Genomic DNA, 18,698 nt, shown 5'->3' with positions numbered 1-18,698 from the left:
TCGACAACGGTACTTTGATTGCTTCCGAACTGCCAGAATTCATACTTAACAAGATCGATAAAGAAGATACTGTGGATTTGTTTAGTGAAGTAAACAGGTATGAACACATGGTCAACAAACAAGTTCGACAGAGAAGGATTACAAGAGACTGTGGATTTATTTAGCGACATAAGCAAGTATAAACAAATGGTCAACAAAAAAAACTTCTTAGCTAAGAGAAAATTTGGAAATGCAGGGACTAATAAAAATGAAGAATTTTTTTTTTTAAATTTGTGAAAAGATGAATATGGTCGTCGTTACCACCCTGAAGACTTATGCTGGAGGATGAAAAATTTAATAGAAATATAATTAACCATGTAAACAATTTAGTGATAGACTCTCTTAAATGAAAATGACAAAATAACGAATTGCAACACCATTAAGTCAAAAGTCAAACTACTACTTAATGGTAAATTAGAAATATATGGAATTTATGATTCGGGTTCAAATGTTTCTCTAATGAATTCCAAGTTATTGAAACTAATAGGAAAAGGAAACAATTTGAATGAAGCAAATTTAGTAACGATTTGGTGTTAAAAAGACAAGCGGTTTAACAACTTTGAAGATAAAAATGTTAGAATTGGAGAAAAATGTTGATGTTTACATTATTAATGAACACAATTTGAAGTATGATTTTTTGGTTGGATCAGACACGATAAAATACTTCAGACTTATTCAAAGTGAAGACTCAATAAAAAAATACTGAATTTAAAAAAGTAAAGAAAATAAGAATACCATATAATAATTCAGAATTTAATCCACCTACAGATTAGACGTGTCATCCTTGCTCATACGAATTTAAAGAAATAAACACAAATAAAGCTACCTATCTCATATCCTTGATATTTGTTTCTTCTTTAAATATATGAATCCTATAATTTCTATACCCGCTATATCCGATTTTTTGACAAAATGATCTGAGTATGACATCTTGTTCACATTTTTGCGAGCAACAAGAGGAGCCTAAAATTGAGTTTCAAAACCCTCCTTATCATGACCAAAAACCATGTTAAAACTGCGAGTGAGAAACCAAATCCGCTATATCATACAGAAAGTCACTATCAAAACCCGCTATATCGGATTCAACGAATCACAAGCAGTTATTTTGCCAAAATACAATATGGCCGCCGCTCTGACGCCACGTCGTGTGTCAAAATGATCTACGCGTGAGTTTCTAAACCCGCCATGTCGCCTCAGTTGACTTGCAAAATCACGAAGTGAGTATCAAAATCCGCTATATCCATTTTATTTATCGAAATTACTTAATTATTGCTAGACATATATAGAAAAATAAATGCTTTTCGAAATTTTATTACTCCAATTCATTTTATAAAAAATTTTAATGCATTTACTTATGTACGCTAGAGATGTGACAGTTTTTTGCGGTTTTCTCCAAATCAATGAAAGTTGATATAGCGGGTATAGAAATTACACGACTCATATTATATTCTAATTTATTGTCCGGTAACTACAGTGTTAACACGGGAGTATTGAAATGTATATTGATGTTAGTTTATCCTAGGTATACTCATACATGTAGAAAAAATATTTATTGTTGTCAATTATTTAACCAACAACATTCGGAACAAAGCAAAAATCTAACTAGGAATATATTGGTAATGTTTACTTCTGTAAAAATATTTAAACAATTTATTTGCATTGATTGCATCCTCACACTTGTTTACATATTATTGCCGCCTATTAAAATATTATTCAATATGGATGATTTGAACGTAGATTTTGACACCTCAGAAATTGATTATGAACGTACTCACAATTTTGAAAACTGGTCCAATAAACATGTATTAGGAAATAATAATATAACTGGGATTTACCTAAATATTCGATCCTTATCAAAATATTGAGATACTTTCCTCCTAATTATTTCTAGTTCCTTGCGAAATATTGACATAATCACACTATGTGAAACGTAGATAAATGAAAATAATGTAAATCTCTACAAAATATCGGCTTTTAACTCTCACTACTTTTGTCGTACTAAAAGATCGGGAGGCGGAATTATTGTGTACGTGAAGGATCATCTTACATTTGTAAAAATAAATATAGAAACAACTAAATTTGAATGCGTTTACGGAACTATTTTTATCTACAAACATAAACGTATACATCTATTGGCAATGTATAGACTACCAAACACAAATAAAAAATTATTTCTCCATGAGCTGGAAACTATATTGGGCAATATTGACATTAAAGAATCCATTTTAACACTTGGTGATATGAACATAAACATATTAAATGAACTCGAACCGATAGCAATCCAATATGAAAACCTAATGGCTCATTTCGGAATGGTTAAAACTATAAACGATGCGACACGAGAAGCAGTATTGTCAAACTATGTAACGGCTACTTGTCTAGATCATATCTGTATAAGAGAGAGGGAGACCATTGAAATCAGTTCATGTGTATGTGAATCAATAATAGTTGACCACTACCTAATTGCGACGACGATTTATTTCTCTACCTACGATAAACACATTTCAGACAAATCGCACGCTGAGTACTATACTGCACTCTCCGAAAAAAAGGTTGAACTATTTATCTCTTTCACCGACTGGAATGAAATGAAGAAATTATCACAACCAAACGTTTTGTATGAAGAAATTAAATCGAAATTTAAAAAAAAAATGAAATAAGTAGCTTCATAAAATGAAAAACTAATAACCATCGGAATTACCAAAACATGGATGAATGAGAGCCTCATTGAAAATATACAAACACGAGATACTCTTTGGAGGAAATGGAAAAACTCACCTAACAACAAAAAGTATTAAATCGATTTCAAGAAATACAGAAATAAACTAATATTAAACTCAAAAAAAAATATACCATAACAATAAATTTAATCACTGTTTCAAAGACATTAAAAAAACATGGAATGAAATTAATAAAATTTTAGGAAGGAAAGATAAATCCGGTTGTGATGAGTCATATCAAAATATTTCTTAAAGTCTAATTCGACAGATGTGGTGGCAGAAAATTTTGCAGACTTCTTTGATAAGGGAGTAAATAAGTTACTACATAAATGTAATGTCCGAGCGTCTGAAGACGTGTAGGAATATTTACCTCATTCAATGTACCTACCAAGAGCAAATGCAAAGCAAATTGAATTAATTATCGGAAGTATGAAAAATTCCAAGACACCAGGCGTAGATTTAATTCGTATGTATGATTTAAAAAGTATGTAAAATGACTTATTCCTGTAATTACCCACTTAATAAACAGAATAATTGACACGAGCCACATTCCTGATGAATAAAAATGTGGCATTATAAGGCCTATCTTTAAAAATGGACATCACTCCTTAATAAACAATTACAGGCCAATTTCTATACTACCTGCACTAGAAAAAAATTTGGAAAAAAAATATATCTTTAAATTTAGATAAATATTTAAACAATCTGAGTATTATTGATGAATGCCAGTATGGTTTTCAAAAAAATTAAATTTGCGATAAATTGCTTGAAAATTTTTCTAATTATATAAATTCACAACTTAACTCTAAACAACATGTACTGGTACTTGAAATTATAGGAATCCGGGGTAAACTCTTCTTATTCTTCAAAAATTATTTATCAAATAGAAAAATGAGTGTGAAATTTTTAAATATAATTAGTAAATCAAGATATATCAAGTCAGGAGTACCGCAAGGGTCAATTCTAGGTCCAAAATTATATATTATATATGTTATTGCTTTGTGTAAGATTTTCCAAAAAACTCGTAGATTCATTTTTGCTGATGATACTGCTCTTGTAGTATCCAATGAAAACCCCTTAATAGCTATATGTACAAGAATTACAAAGAGACTTTAACGAGCTTCTCAAATGGACCCATGATGTAGGACTAATTATTAATGTTAATAAAACTAAATGCATGTATATAAGATCACGGAGATTGAAAATGTGGAATATACCTAAAATAACCGCTCATAGTTTTGACTGTAAACATAGAGAAATTTTGTTTTTAGTAAAATGTTTAATTGGTAGAACCTACAGACAAGCTGCCATATGACAGCTTTATGGGACTACCCTAAATTTGTACAATTTGTTTCTATTTACTCAATAAATATTTAAAAAAAAATAACAGAGTAACAATGTATATTTATAGGTGAGAGATAGAAAAGGGAGATTAAACATCAACTTTGTGGGGGGGGGGGAGGTGGAGGTAGGGGTGAAAGTGGGCAGAGGGGAGGGGAATATGACTATTTGATAAGTCTAATTGTTTATTGAGGAAATTGTTTTTATTTTTTATTTTTAGGGATTTTTTATTTCCATAGCTTCTAGATTGTCCTAGATTCTAGATGTTTACCGTATCTATTTCTGATTTTTCTGTTTCAAATTATCGTCAAAGAATCGCTAATATTGTATTCAATAATTCAATATTACAATTTGATATTTTACTAATTTATGAATTATTCATCGAAATGAATAATTAATATTTCGCGCAGCTATCGTGACAATCGGTTTAACTTTAAAAATAATTTCTTATTTTTTTTTAAGAACGAGATAAAAGTGAAGGAACAGTTTTCTTTCAAATTTCCCAAATAAAACGAACGTGTTTGCGAAATGTAATTTTATCTTGTTTCTAAAACAGTATTTATTTTAACGGAAAATTTAAAAATAAGATGTATTTGAAATACACAGAAAACATTATAAACTTGAATGCTGTTTTATTCAATTTTTGTACATAACTGAACTGTCTGCCCCCCCAGCAACAGTCTTTTGCATTTATTAAGTGATACATTGAAGAATCCACATTATTACCTTATATTATTATTCTAGACAATAATCAAAACATAGTATAGTAATAATTCCGACTTTTAGTAATCTATTAAAGGTGAAAACTTAAAATTAACGTAAAAGTACCGCAATGGAATGATGTCCCTTTACGCCGAACATAAATGTTTTAAATATTTTCCAGCAATATGTTTATACACAGCACGATCGTGGGAAAACCGAAGAATGTATTTATAAATCTATCTCCGGCTAAATAAACGAAGAGTTGGAAAAATTAAAGTACACAAATATTGTTTTTCTCTTCCACAACTAAATGAATCACCCGTGACGTCACGACCTGCTAACTTAGGCCGGCTAGAGTAGTGGTCCTTGGTGTTTGTTTACTTTTGTGAACCCGTAAAGACGAAAAATAAATACGGTACATGTATTATACACGAGTGTAAAATGTGAGGGAGTAAGTACAACCTTATACAAGGTGTCCGGAAACACGTAGAAAATTCTAGCGCCGCCAGTCGAATTCATTCCGCGATGATCAAATACGCCCTTCATTTTGTATAAAAATATGCATAAAAACACTTTGTGAAAAAGACAATATTGAAAAGTGAGTATTTGAGTTTCAGAAAATGTAAAATAATTAATTTTAGTAGCTATGACATACAAGAATGCTGTAGATTGAATTTATATATGAAGAGATAGGACACACAAGTCTGTCAAATGCTGTAGATTGAATTTATGTATAAATAGATAAGTCATACTAGTCTGTTAAATGGTGTGGATTGAATTTATGTATAAAGAAATAGGACATACAGTCATACAAGTCTGTCGAATGCTGTAGATTATAAAGGCATAGGACTTACAAGTCTGTCGAATATAAGAATCCGAATTCGAATATAGTAAGTAATAATTATCCACATTCACAACACAGGTCTGTGAAGTCTTAAAATAAAGTTTATTGGTTTCCTGGAGGATGGACAACTGTATTTCACAGATGTAAATATATACGTCATTAAGCCTAAGTCATAAGTCACTAGAAGTCTTAGATATAAGTTACTAGTTTAAAGTCAGTAATTAAAAGCCTTTGTCGTAAGTCACCATGTATTATGAATCTTAGTTGAAAGCCAGTTTATATTTATTATTCGATAAATATATTTGTACAGCACCCTTGAGGTGATTTTTAATGAAAACGGCGCTATATAAATCGGCCAAATATTATAATTATTATTCAGTTTAAAAACATATTTATACTTTAAAAAATGCATTATTTTCGAGACCGTGAGTAATTCATAAAGTACGAAATAAAAATCATATGTAAATCTAGAAAATAATATATTCAATCAGAGATGTGCAAAATGGGTACCCAAAACCATTTGAAATGCAAAATGGAAATGGGTCAAAACTTTTCCATTTGAAAATGCAAAATGCAAAATGGTTTTTAGAAAAGCATTTCAAATGCAAAATGCAAAATACCTATTTTCAAAATGCATTGAAAATGCAAAATGGTTTCTCAGGTCAAACAATCAAAATAATTATACAATTTTTAAACAATTTTGTCATTTAATAATGGACATCATAATAATAATAATTATAATAATTGAATAATTTGTAGAGCGCCGTTTTTGTGAAAAATCACCTCAAGGGCGCTGTACAATTTAGTTCCTAGGATCTACATTTGTTATTTAGAAAAGATACCAAAACATACTTACCTGGCAAGTCACTTCCAAGTGACAAACACACTTATATTAAAAAGTTTATGCTTATAAAATATAAAACTGCACGCAGACGACACTATAACAAAAAACACTGGTCATCGCATGACCTTAAGTCTGCTATAGTTTTTTATTTTAATTTAACTGTATTTTAACTGTCTTAAAAAGCCTACAAATTGTTACTTGTTATCATTTTTATTTATTTATTTTTAATTATTATTTTTATTTATTTTATTTTATTTTTAGTATTTTTTTACATTTTGTTAATTTAAATTGCCGTCGACTGTAAAAGTGGAGGTTTCTGAAATTATGGATAAGACTGTCTGAAAAGGTGCGTTTTAAGTTTAGACCTAAATTCTGTCGAGTCTGCGATCATTCTCAAATCATGTGGCAGTCCATTCCAGGCTTTAGGTCCTGACACGGCGAAAGCACGCTCACCGAACTTAGTATCTGGTGTGCGCTTTGGTTCCTTGAACCTTCCGATAGCTGATGACGTTGCTGACCTAAGGGTTGACTGTCGGGAATTGTAATCTTCTGGAATACACAATTCTGATAAGTAAGCCGGAGCCATTCCGTTGAGTGACCTAAATACCATCCAGCATACCTTGAACTGGATTCTTTCAGGACATTTGAGCCAGTGCAGATTTTTGAGATGCTCTGAAATGTGGGAGTATTTAGATACTCCGGTGATAAGCCTTGCCGCGGCGTTGAAAACGGATTGTAATTTGTTGATTTGACATTTGGGGAGACTTGCATATATTCCGTTGCAATAATCTAGACGTGAAACAACATAGGAATTGACTAACAATTTAGTCGCCTCTGTTGGCAGGTTTCTCCGCACTGCTTTAATTTGCCTTAATTGAAAGAACCCCGTGCTTACAGTTCTGTTCACCTGAGTTTTAAGGGAAAAAATAGCGTCCAGATTGACACCCAGTAATTTGATGCACGTTTTTGGAGTGATGTCACTTCCTGAAATGGTTATTGGAACAATGTAGAACAAACATATTACATATTACATGATGGTAAATCCAAAAACACCACGACTACGGATTATGAAACCACAAAAATTTGTGCGGGACTAATGTTGCCAACGTAAAAACATAGAAACTGCTATCTAATATTTAATATTACAGCGTCCAGGCCCCATGTTCAGTATTTGAATCAGTATTTTTTGTAATGGTATCACTCAATTGCCAGGGCTCCTACCAGGGAGCAACTTGACAATTGTAAATTATCTCTCATAGCGAGGTTGAGGACCGACTGATATTTGGGGCTTATGAAAAAAAGATGAGTGGAGATAGTAGGAAGAATTGTGCAAAAAAGCATTTAAAATGGAAAATGCATTGAGAAAAGCATTTAAAATGCAAAATGCAAAATGGTTTTTAGAAAAGCATTTAAAATGCAAAATGGAAAATACCCATTTTGCATTTTGCATTTCCATTTGAAATGGATTTATTTGAAATAAAGCACATCTCTGTATTCAATAAAAGCCAAAATATTAATTACATGTAAAAAAATCAATATTAACGATACGAGCCTTCGAAATCATCCAAAAATCTATCAAAATTTTAATTAATTCATATAGAGTAAAGTTTGACTATGTCCAAGTCAGTTGCATTGAAAAAAAAGCATTTGAATCACATAATTACATAATTCACTGCTACGAGTGGTGTTCCCCAGGGGTCACACTTAGGTCCAATCCTGTTTTTATTATTTGTCAATGATGTATTGTATATTTTCAATGATGTTCAAGTGTTAATGTTTGCAGACGACCTGAAATTATTCAAAGCAATCAGAAACATTAACGATTGCCATATATTATCAAATAACTTGTCAAGATTAATTATATGGTGTCGTGATAACCGCTTGCAACTTAACATAAGCAAATGCCAAATTATGAGGTTTCATCGAATGAAGAATCCAAATTTTTTTTATTATTCCATTAACAATATGTCGTTAGTATCTGTCTCGGAAATTAATGACTTAGGCATTTGGTTTGACACGAAACTTAACTTTATCAAGCATATTGAAATAATAACCAATAAAGCTTTGAAAATGTTGGGATTTATTTCAAGGGTATCTAGTGATTTAAAAAATGTAAATACTGTAAAAACATTATGTATGTCACTAGTAAGGAGTCATGTAGAATACAATTCCACGGTTTGGTCCCCAAATTATGAGGTTCATTCACATGCGATTGAAAGAATCCAAAACAAATTTTTAAGATATGTAAATTTTAAAATGGGCATTCCTAGAGAAAACCTAAATTACGATAACGTACTTTGTTCATTAAATTTAATAAAATTATCTGACAGCATAATTATTTCCGATTTAACCTGTTTGTATAAAATTATTAATTCAATGTTTGATACCCCTGATTTATTATATGTAATCTCTTTTCATACTCCAAGCAGGTCGGTTACAAGACAGTACCTACCATATTATTGTAGCAATTCTATTTCAACGTCCCAATATCACACTCCTATGCGACGGATTCAACAGCTAGGAAACAAATACTACGATGTTGTTGATATAGTTAGTAAATCAATTTCAATATATAAGCATACCCTATTGAAGTTTTTTTCATCAAGTAGTGGAATATTTTAATAAAGGTATTTAATTTGATTTGACTGACACATAATAATTTTGTAAACTGAAACAGAAAAAAATATTTTGGATTTTTTATGTTTTGTGCCTGCATGATGTGTAGATCAAGTTCAGTGATATTTTGACTTTATATTTATTTTTCTGTAATTGTTTTAAATAGTCGCCTGCACTATTTTCATGTATAAAATCGTAAATATTTTTTATATATATGTATGTAAAAACCTTAATAGGCGTGAAATAAATAAATAAAATAATCCTCAAAGGGTATTTTCAATTATAAAAAGTGCATAAATTTCACTATACCGTCAAAATTTACGATGTCCCAACGGTTATATGGGATGAAGACAACGGTCAATTGTATCAGTTATAAATTAAATCTATAGTTTTAAAATTCTAACCTTTCGTTTGACGTTCATTCCATATTAACACTAAAGCCGTGAAACAAATTTCTGGTAAATACCGCATTTTACAATTTTTTAAAGAAAAAAATAATAATTTTACACGGTGAACTTCTTCAGACTAAATGCTGACTATAAATGAACACCAATATTCGAAAATACTTAATAAATATACCCAATTATTGGCGTCCCGCCAAGTTTTGCTATGCGGGCGACCTTGAAAATAATATATTTTTAAATGTGCTTGGAATGTTGTTATTGTCAGAGAACCCCAGATTGACCTTAAGGAAAAAGTGCATCGTATGATGTTTTGTGACGGCATTTTCTTACATTGATTTTATTTTTATTAAAGAAATAAGGTAAGTTCGTATTATGAGATTTGAATACTAATCTTCCTCTTGGAAGCGTTAGATTGTTATTGTAGTTATTTATACGTAGTTAATATTATGATCTGTGCATTGTTGTAGAAAGTATATTGCAGTGAGAAAGTAAAAATATAAAATAATTCCTACTTGAACCACTCTGTAAACTGCCATCTCAACACAGGCGTTTCACATCTAGTGAGATTGGCAATACGTCATTACTGTAATTAAATTTAATAATAATTTAATTAAATATAAAATTATATTACATGTTTGGTAAATGTGATATAAATGTAAGTACTTAAAACGTTAATAAAATAATGTAATTTGTAATGAAAAATGATATTATGTATATATTTGGAGAATAAAATATCATTCATGGAAAATGAGTGAGATAAAGTTTACAGCTATTTTATAGTGAAAGTAAAATTACGACAGTAAGGCAGTTGAATATAAAAAAAATTACAGGCATTGTTAATGACAAAAGTACACAACAAATGCGCAAAACTAGAATACATGCCGGTGAACACCAGAACATCCTTTGGACAAAGGAATTTTATATTTAAAGATCCGTTACGTTATAATATTATTAGTGAAAATATAAAAAAAATAAAGGTACGTTAAAGGTATTCAAGAAAATAGTCAAAAATTCCATACTAGCTGAGTGTTGATTTTGGATTATAGGTTGTCGTTTTGTAAAAGGTCATCGCGGACCCTCAATATTCGACATTATGTGACAAACAGACGTAGTATACACCGACTTTAATAAGGTTTTGATAAAGTCTCACATTAAATTTTAATTGAAAAACGGGGAATATTTTGAGACGGTTTGAAAGCACAAAATCTGTACAAAAGAAAAATTTCTGTTAAACTCGATTGACACTTTTCACACCGGTTTGAAGTCTTCACCGGCGTTCCACAGGGGTCTCATTTGGGACCGATATTGTATTCCTTGTATATCAACGACATAACTACCGTTTACGATGGAGTTATGATACTCCTATTTGCTGATGATCTTAAAATTTACAAAAATATATCTCATCTCAATGACTATTATGTATTTTCTGTTATGTAGTTCTTGCGAGATTACAGGAGTGGTGCACAAGTAGTGAACTATTCCTAAATATTTAAAAAATAAAAACGTTATCTTTTGGCCGTGTCGAAAATCCTATTATGCATCAATATACCTACATCAATAACAATATTCTAAAAAGAATAGAGCAAATTAAGGACCTTCGTATTATTTTTGATAGTATATTATCTTTTGTTCCTTATATAAACCAAATAACAAACAAGGCAATGAAATATTTGGGGTTTATTTTGAGGAAGGTGAAAGATTTTAGATTAATTCATTTAAATTAATATTCACTGGGCTCCATTGTACAAGATTCATTAACTGAAAACCAATAGAGTGCAGCATAAATTTATAAGATTTATTCATTATAAACTAGGAAGTACACCTTTTTAGAACTTGACCGTCTTATTACCAAGGCGTAAAATGACTGATTTATTTTTTCTTTTCAAAATAGCGAATGGCAGACTGGACGCCATGGATTTAACGATTCTTATTACTTATCATTTACCCACGCGTAAGACAAGACAGACTGCTCTCTATAATTTTCCAAAGTCTGGTAATAATTATTTTAAAACACGCCATCAGGACCTAGATAATAATAGTTTAATCAATGTTTACCGCCACCGCTCAGTGACCAAACTAATAAACAACATATTAGAATTTTTGTATCTTATCCATAAAGTGTATTTTTTCTTACTTGCACATTTTATCTTTATATAAATATGAAGTTCCATAAAACACCACTGGGCGTAATATTTAATATAAATTTATCATAATATAAGAAATTACTGAATGATGTTTTCGTATTATTATTTAGGAATATCGCGAATGAGCGATTTTTTTACGTTTATTTAATGTAAATTACGTATTACCAACCTGTTCTATTAATTTATATTATTTTTATGCCATCTGCACTTTTAAAACTGGTTTATTTTTTTCTCTCTTCTTATATTATGTACATCTAAATGGAAAATTTACAATTGTCAACATTAATATTAAGTTGGATATAATCTTTAAGGCGAAGCTTAATGCCAAATCACTATTTTGATTCATCTTTAAAACGAAAATTATGAATACCAAAAAATATGCTTTAGATAAATTGAAGGTTTTTCTATCGTTTCGCTTGAGTAGAATACAAATTAAAAAATAAACTACTCAATAAAAAATATAAATGTAAACAACTAATTTTTTTTTTTTCGATAGAAATGTATGAACGCATAAAGGAAACAACTTTAAAAACGTAAGTATTATAGCTAAGATTATCTGTGACAGTTCCACTTGATTAACTTTTTTGCTTTCTTATAAAATTATTTACAAAATAAATAAAAAACCAATTTTTTGCTTGAAATCGAATGTTTCTAGACTCCGTTTGTCAAGTGATTTTAATGCCTATTACCTAGAATATAAGGTATACCAAAAATATAACATTTGTGGCTTGTAGCTTCCTATTAAATCTGTGAATTTCAATACATTTAATTCTTTCATAATATAATTATGTTTATGATTTCAGTGGGAATACCGAGTTCAAAATTAAAATGTTTTTGGAATGAAAATTTGATCACCTATAATTTTTATTTTTACATTAGCTCCACCCAGGAGGCCCCGAGGAAAATAATTTCCTTCAGGGCCTATGTCATCTTTGGATATGCTATGTTGGGGTTGTTTTTTAAGGAAAGGAAGATCTGGGAAGGAAAAAGGTATGAGGGGTGGGTAGGAATCTGGGGATTAGTTTAACCAAGAGTAACCGACGTTTGAATTCATCCCTCCCAGTGCGGAGCAAGGCGATAGGTCGAGAGAGTCCTGCTGGAGAGGTAAAAAGATCTCCCTCATCGAGTCTCACCAAATCCGACCCGCCACACAGTACGACAAACCTCATACCATGAACCTGGGCACCCCTGCCAAGTCACCCAACTTAGCTTGCCACATGGGGTGACCTGTGGCAGAGGTGTTGGTTATCCAATAAATGGATTCCCGGGCGGCGGTACCGATACCCGCCTCCGAAATTGAAACTGATATATATTATAACCCCAATAAATCTTAGTTCGTTGTTATTAAACAGTTTTTCCGGCCTCCGATTTCCAAGGGTAAATTTTATTTGACGAATTTGTGTTTTTACAATTTATTCAATTAAAATAATATGTAGTATACTTGCGACATGTTCCAGAGTGGAAGATACTCTCACCCTGGTGTAAGATCACCGTTCAGAATTGAAAAGTTTAGCCGTGTTTGGTGACCAGATCTGAATAGCTACTCCCCCTCCGTCCTCTTCCCCCATATTCTTTCCCTCCCCACTACCTTCAACCTCAAAACATACCCCAATTGGGAATGTCATAATCTCACTGGCCCCAGACTGTTAGTAGCAGTTGGGACGCTTGTGCAATGTTCACGTAAAAAGCAATTTACAACAGCATAGAAAGATACATGCGTGAAAAATAAACAAGAAATTTACAGCAATCTAAGAGTTACAAAAAAACATTTAAGGTAGAAACACACTGGGTCGACGCACGCGATACTCGCAATATTACGTTCCCAGATCGACGTGCAACCTGGCTCTACGCACGCAACGCGCGTTACACGAGACAAGTGGTCTCTAGTTCTTACGTATACGGCGCAGGCGGTCAGTTGATTTGACGATTATATTTTAGGTTACGATAAGCATTTAGTTATGTGTTTCACTTCTCAGCAGGCGAATTCCTAGCTAATTTATTTAAATACAAACGGCACGACACGTGACATTACAATAAATATAAATATAAAGTTAAAAAGTATACAGCATAAAGCTTAAAGTATAATATTCGGTATAAAGTGTAAAGGTTAAATATAAAGTTAAGTTAATTATAAAGAATAAATTATAAAAAACTACTACAAAGGGTAAAAACAAAAAAATATTGTTAATAATGACTAATTATTTGTGAACTATGCCAAACATTATTGATTATCAATTATCCAAGTGACGATAATCTATGCTTAATTACTTGTCTTTTGATTCTTGCAGACGCAAAAAAATATTTTTAATGCATCTTTCATATGATAACAGACTTCCTTCATCATTGATATCAAAGTATTCATTTCCTAATCTATGCAGGCGATATATTAAAGAATTTGTTCTGCATTAGTGGCAGTATTGTTACATTAATATGGCGATATGAGTCGATTTGGTCTACTAGGTACATGAAAATTTACCATCGAGACTTTCAGCGGAGTCAAACCAGTTACTTTTTATTTTAAATAAATAAAATAAATCATTAAGTAGTTGTCTCTCTTTTAACGATAAGAGTCGCAATGTTTGTAATAGAAAATCACAATTAATGTCGTTCGCAGGAATTCCTAATTTAAAATTAATTGATCGGAGAAATTTTCGTTGGATCCACGAAATGGTATTTATATGGATGTTGTAGGACGGGTTCCATATAGGGGAGTTGTATTATAAGTGGCTTCAAACAAAACTTGTATAAAGCATTTTGAACACAATGTTTTTGTAATCTTTAGATATTCTTAAGGCGATGCACTATGTCGTGTAATATTTAAATCGTGCCGCTATCAATAACACCCCTTACGTAGATGGCGATAAGGTTTCAATTCCCGCTTAACACAATCCACCTGTTTTGATTTATGTAAGAAAAAAACATGGCCAAAAAGTGCCTTTTATTTTATTTTGTGGATGTTCAGGCATAAATATATTTATTTTTTCCGATCATTTTATAAATAACTTAATTTGCCACATTATACAATAAAATCATAACCGAAAAAGGGTTCATAAGTAGGAGATTTTGAACTTTAAAGCAGTTTTCAAAGGCCTTGTACATTATTTTTTCTGGGCTTATAAAAAGATTTATCTAAAAAATACCCAATTATTTCAAAGACAAAAAGGTGTATATTCTACTCGCAGTATTTAATTAAAGCATCTGAAACATTTCTAGGCGACCAAATTTTCAAACCAAAAACACATGATTTTGCATTACTACGTAGTGCATCGCCTTAAGATGAAGCCTAACATTTTCATTTCTTTACTAGTAAAGTAATGTGATTAGTAAATGTTAATTTAGTATCAAACGTTATTCCAAGGTCCCTTATTATAGGTACAGACAATAAGTTATGGTTATTCAGTGTAAAACTATATTTGATAGAGTTTTGTATTCTGAAAAACTCATTATTAGACATTTTGTAATATTAAGTGTGAGTTTGTTAATCCCACAAGCAGCAAATTTTACAAAATTTGACTGTAGAGACAAACAGTCCTTGATATGTTTTACGATTTTAAATATTTTCATGTCATCATCATAAAATGTTAAAATCAGAGAATATGGAAGTGACATTGTTTATGAATTATATAAATAATATTAGACCAAGGTGCGAACCCTGAGGCACGCCGCTAGTAGCTTCAAATTCGTAAGACAAGTGTTCTTTGATGCAGACAGTTAGTATGCGTTTTAATAAATAATTTTTAATCCAGCATAGAAATTTACCACTTATTCCTAGTTTTGACAATATTTACAAGAATTTTATGGCAAACCTTATCAAATGCTTTTCTCAAATCTGTATAAATCGAGTCAACTTATTGTCTATTAGCAAGGGAACTTGAGATGAAGTTTTCACACAGTGTAAGGTTAGTTCAAGTAGATCGTTTATGAATTATAAAATACAGGTCATTAAATAATTTTAGAGGCAACTATTTGTGAGTTAATGATCCAATTTAAAAATAAATTTAATTGATAAGAAAAAGCATTTTGATGTACATAAATTTAAATTACAAACGGTTGATTTAAAATGATAATACAAATATGTGAAATATATTTTAAATTTTCTTCCCAATAAAACGTTTTTGACGATGGATTTTTTTTAATATTATATTTCACTAGCTGACGTGTACCCAGAGTTGCTGGGGGGTTATCCTTAAGATAAGCATATACCATCGCGGACTTTTCTGTAGGCCTTTTTGGGATGTACAATTCCGTGATACATTATTTTGATGTATCTCATAAGGTTTAGCCAGCTTTAGCAATGTAGTGCCCGAAAATAAAATTTGTCGACTTGATTATAAATCATTGACTCTTCTCTACTTTCTATAAATATAATATGCATGTATTATATATATGTAAACCTTCAGGAAATTCTCTAAATTATAGTAAAAAAACTCTATCAAAATCCGTTGCGTAGTTTAGAAGAACTAAGCGCACAAACAGAGAGACGCGGATAGCGATTTTATTTTATACTATTTAGAGATTATATTAGCACAGTAGGTAGGGCTAAATATATTTTTTAATAACTACAATCAACTTTTAAAAAAATGCCAAAGTTGCCTCCCAAATCGTGAATCATATTGGCCGATAAATTATAATGTAAAACAAAAAATATCCAATATCCGTAGGTAGGTAGATATTGGTTGTACCTTTTGATTAAAAGCTTATTTTGCTTTGACTTTTTGGTGTACTTAAGTGGTAATATTAAAAAAAATGCTTTATTGATGTTGTAGCTGAACACAATTTCACTTTATCCGCACGGATTTCCTGAAAATCATCATACAAAAAATTGAATTTTCGAAATAAAATCGTTTTCAACTACAACAACATCAATAATGCCATGTTTTGTAATATTAGCACAATAGTATATCCAAAAGTCACGAGCCCCCAGTGCTTGTAAGGCAAGTACGGAAATTAACACTATATGGTCGGGCATTTTACCGCCAAATTATGGGGGAAGCACGGGTGTTTTTTTAAATTTTAGCGCCAAAATTAGACTTTCCGAAAAATATTCATATCTTATGATCTATTTGATAATTTTCGATGAAACTTTCAGTGTTTTACTTTAAAAAGATGTCTCTATTTATTTACTTCACAATGTATGTGTAATTCCTTTTTTTATTAACAAAAACTTTCTACTTTCTTGAGAATCATAGTAAAAACAGTATTTCACAATCGAAATAACATATCGAAATTTATTCATACAAAATTACAAGATTATTTAGAAATTTTCAATACATATAAAAAAAACTATAACCTAATAGTGCTTCAATGTGTGATAGCGTTCGAAACACTTTCCTTTATGCAGGGGCACATTGCAAAACTTGCACATGTACCGCGTTTCACTGCGTAGTTTGTGAGCGGAACATACGCGACAACGATTTTATTTTTTATTTTTTTTTGTTGTGTTTCAAACTCATTGTTTTGACAGGTAGATAGATCGGGTACCGCCGACAATAGAAAACACATGACCACGCACCCATTTAGAACCCCTTGTTTACAAGTTTCCCGCTCTTTACCGCTTTGCGCAACAAAACGAGTAAACTCGTCTCCCGCGTCTTACTGTAAAAAGGCGTATGACGAGTTTTCTCGTTTCCCGTAAAGAATGTGTTGATTATAATGCAATATACTGAAAAATATTTTTAGAAGAAATACGTATTTCTAAATTATAAATTACGTGTCATCGGTTTTGTATTAATTATAAATATTGTTTTATTTATAATATGAAGTAGGTACCTATATAAAATGTGAACATATACTTTAAAATTCTAACCTTCCAGCTGTCCTAGAACAGAATTTAACACAAGCACAACGGATACAATCAATAGAAGACAACGCATTATGATTTATTTGTCAACATTGAATTTACAAAAGGTATAGTAAGTTCCACTGCAGTTCTTATTTGAAAGCACAATGGGATGCGTAGACCTCAACTATCATATTTATTCAAAAGTTTAATCAGTTTATTTGGCTTTTGGGGTCACACAAAAGATAACAAATTTGCTAATTTAATACCTTGATAACTTTGCGAATGAAAAACACATGATTTTGCACTACTGCGTAGTGCATCGCAGGAAAAAATAGAATGCTAGTATTTTTTTGACTTAATTACAAAACATCGACTTTTCCCTACTTTCTATAAATATAATATGCATGTATTATATATGTAAACCTTCCGGAATAAATTCTCTGAATGATATTGAAAATTCTAGCAAAATTCATTGCGTGGTTTAGAAGGACTAAGCGCAGAAAAAGACAGACGCGGAAAGCGACTTTATTTTACATTATTTAGAGATTAGACCTCCTACATCTGACATTGTTCACCGTAGTGAACATTTGAACTTAGATGCTGGATTACGTAACTTTTCCTATGTTCACAGTGGTAAACATTGTTTTTTTTTTAAATTCTGAAAATTTCAGTTTTTTTTCCATTTTTACTCGACTTATTTTGATAATTCATTATCATAACAGACCCAGATATGAAATGCTTACACCAATACTGAAGGAACCAATGTTAGAAATCAAGGTAAACTTGTGTAAAAAGAAATCGATAAGATTTTATTCAAGTAAAAAGGATAACGAATCAAAAAAAGTCTAGATGAAAAAAAACATTCAAGTTTTGAGGACTCAATTCCAGTTGTAGGATCTCATCTATTGAATGCACATAAAAAAACTGAACTAATATTATTAAAAGGCATGTATTAATATTATTAAAAGGCCTGTATTAATATTATTAAAAAAATGCGGTGAAAACATTGTCGGTGATCCATATTCATATTTTTTTGTAATTAAAAAATTTAATAAATACAAACGTATTCTATGAATGTGTTATCACAATAATAAACACGTACAATAAAAAGATTTCTTCCAGATTCATGCCTCAACAGTGTTGGTATCAGCACTCGATTGTGGACTTCTATTAACTATAGTATTCAGTCCTTCACTCATTGAGTTGTCTTCAATCTCTCGTGAATTCACACCACAAAGAAACACTTACATGGAAGATTAGTG

At 31.0% G+C, this 18,698-nt stretch overlaps 1 protein-coding gene across 1 annotated transcript in view; it reads right to left on the bottom strand.

Moving 5' to 3' along the window:
- Positions 1-17,591, bottom strand: part of LOC149411341 (modular serine protease-like) — a 37,884-nt gene extending 20,293 nt beyond the window's left edge. The window contains exon 1 of the mRNA XM_089647684.1: positions 17,461-17,591. Coding sequence (XP_089503810.1) covers positions 17,461-17,527 — 67 coding nt within the window. The 5' untranslated portion in view covers positions 17,528-17,591. The remainder of the gene's footprint in view (positions 1-17,460) is intronic.
- Between the last annotated feature and the right edge of the window lie 1,107 nt (positions 17,592-18,698).

Source organism: Hesperophylax consimilis, chromosome 26 (genome assembly GCF_061612785.1).
Source record: "Hesperophylax consimilis isolate HC1 chromosome 26, BYU_Hcon_1.0, whole genome shotgun sequence".
Classification (NCBI taxonomy): Eukaryota; Metazoa; Arthropoda; class Insecta; order Trichoptera; family Limnephilidae; genus Hesperophylax; species Hesperophylax consimilis.
Note: the sequence above shows the minus strand (reverse complement) of the source record. Positions and strands in the feature narration are given on the sequence as shown.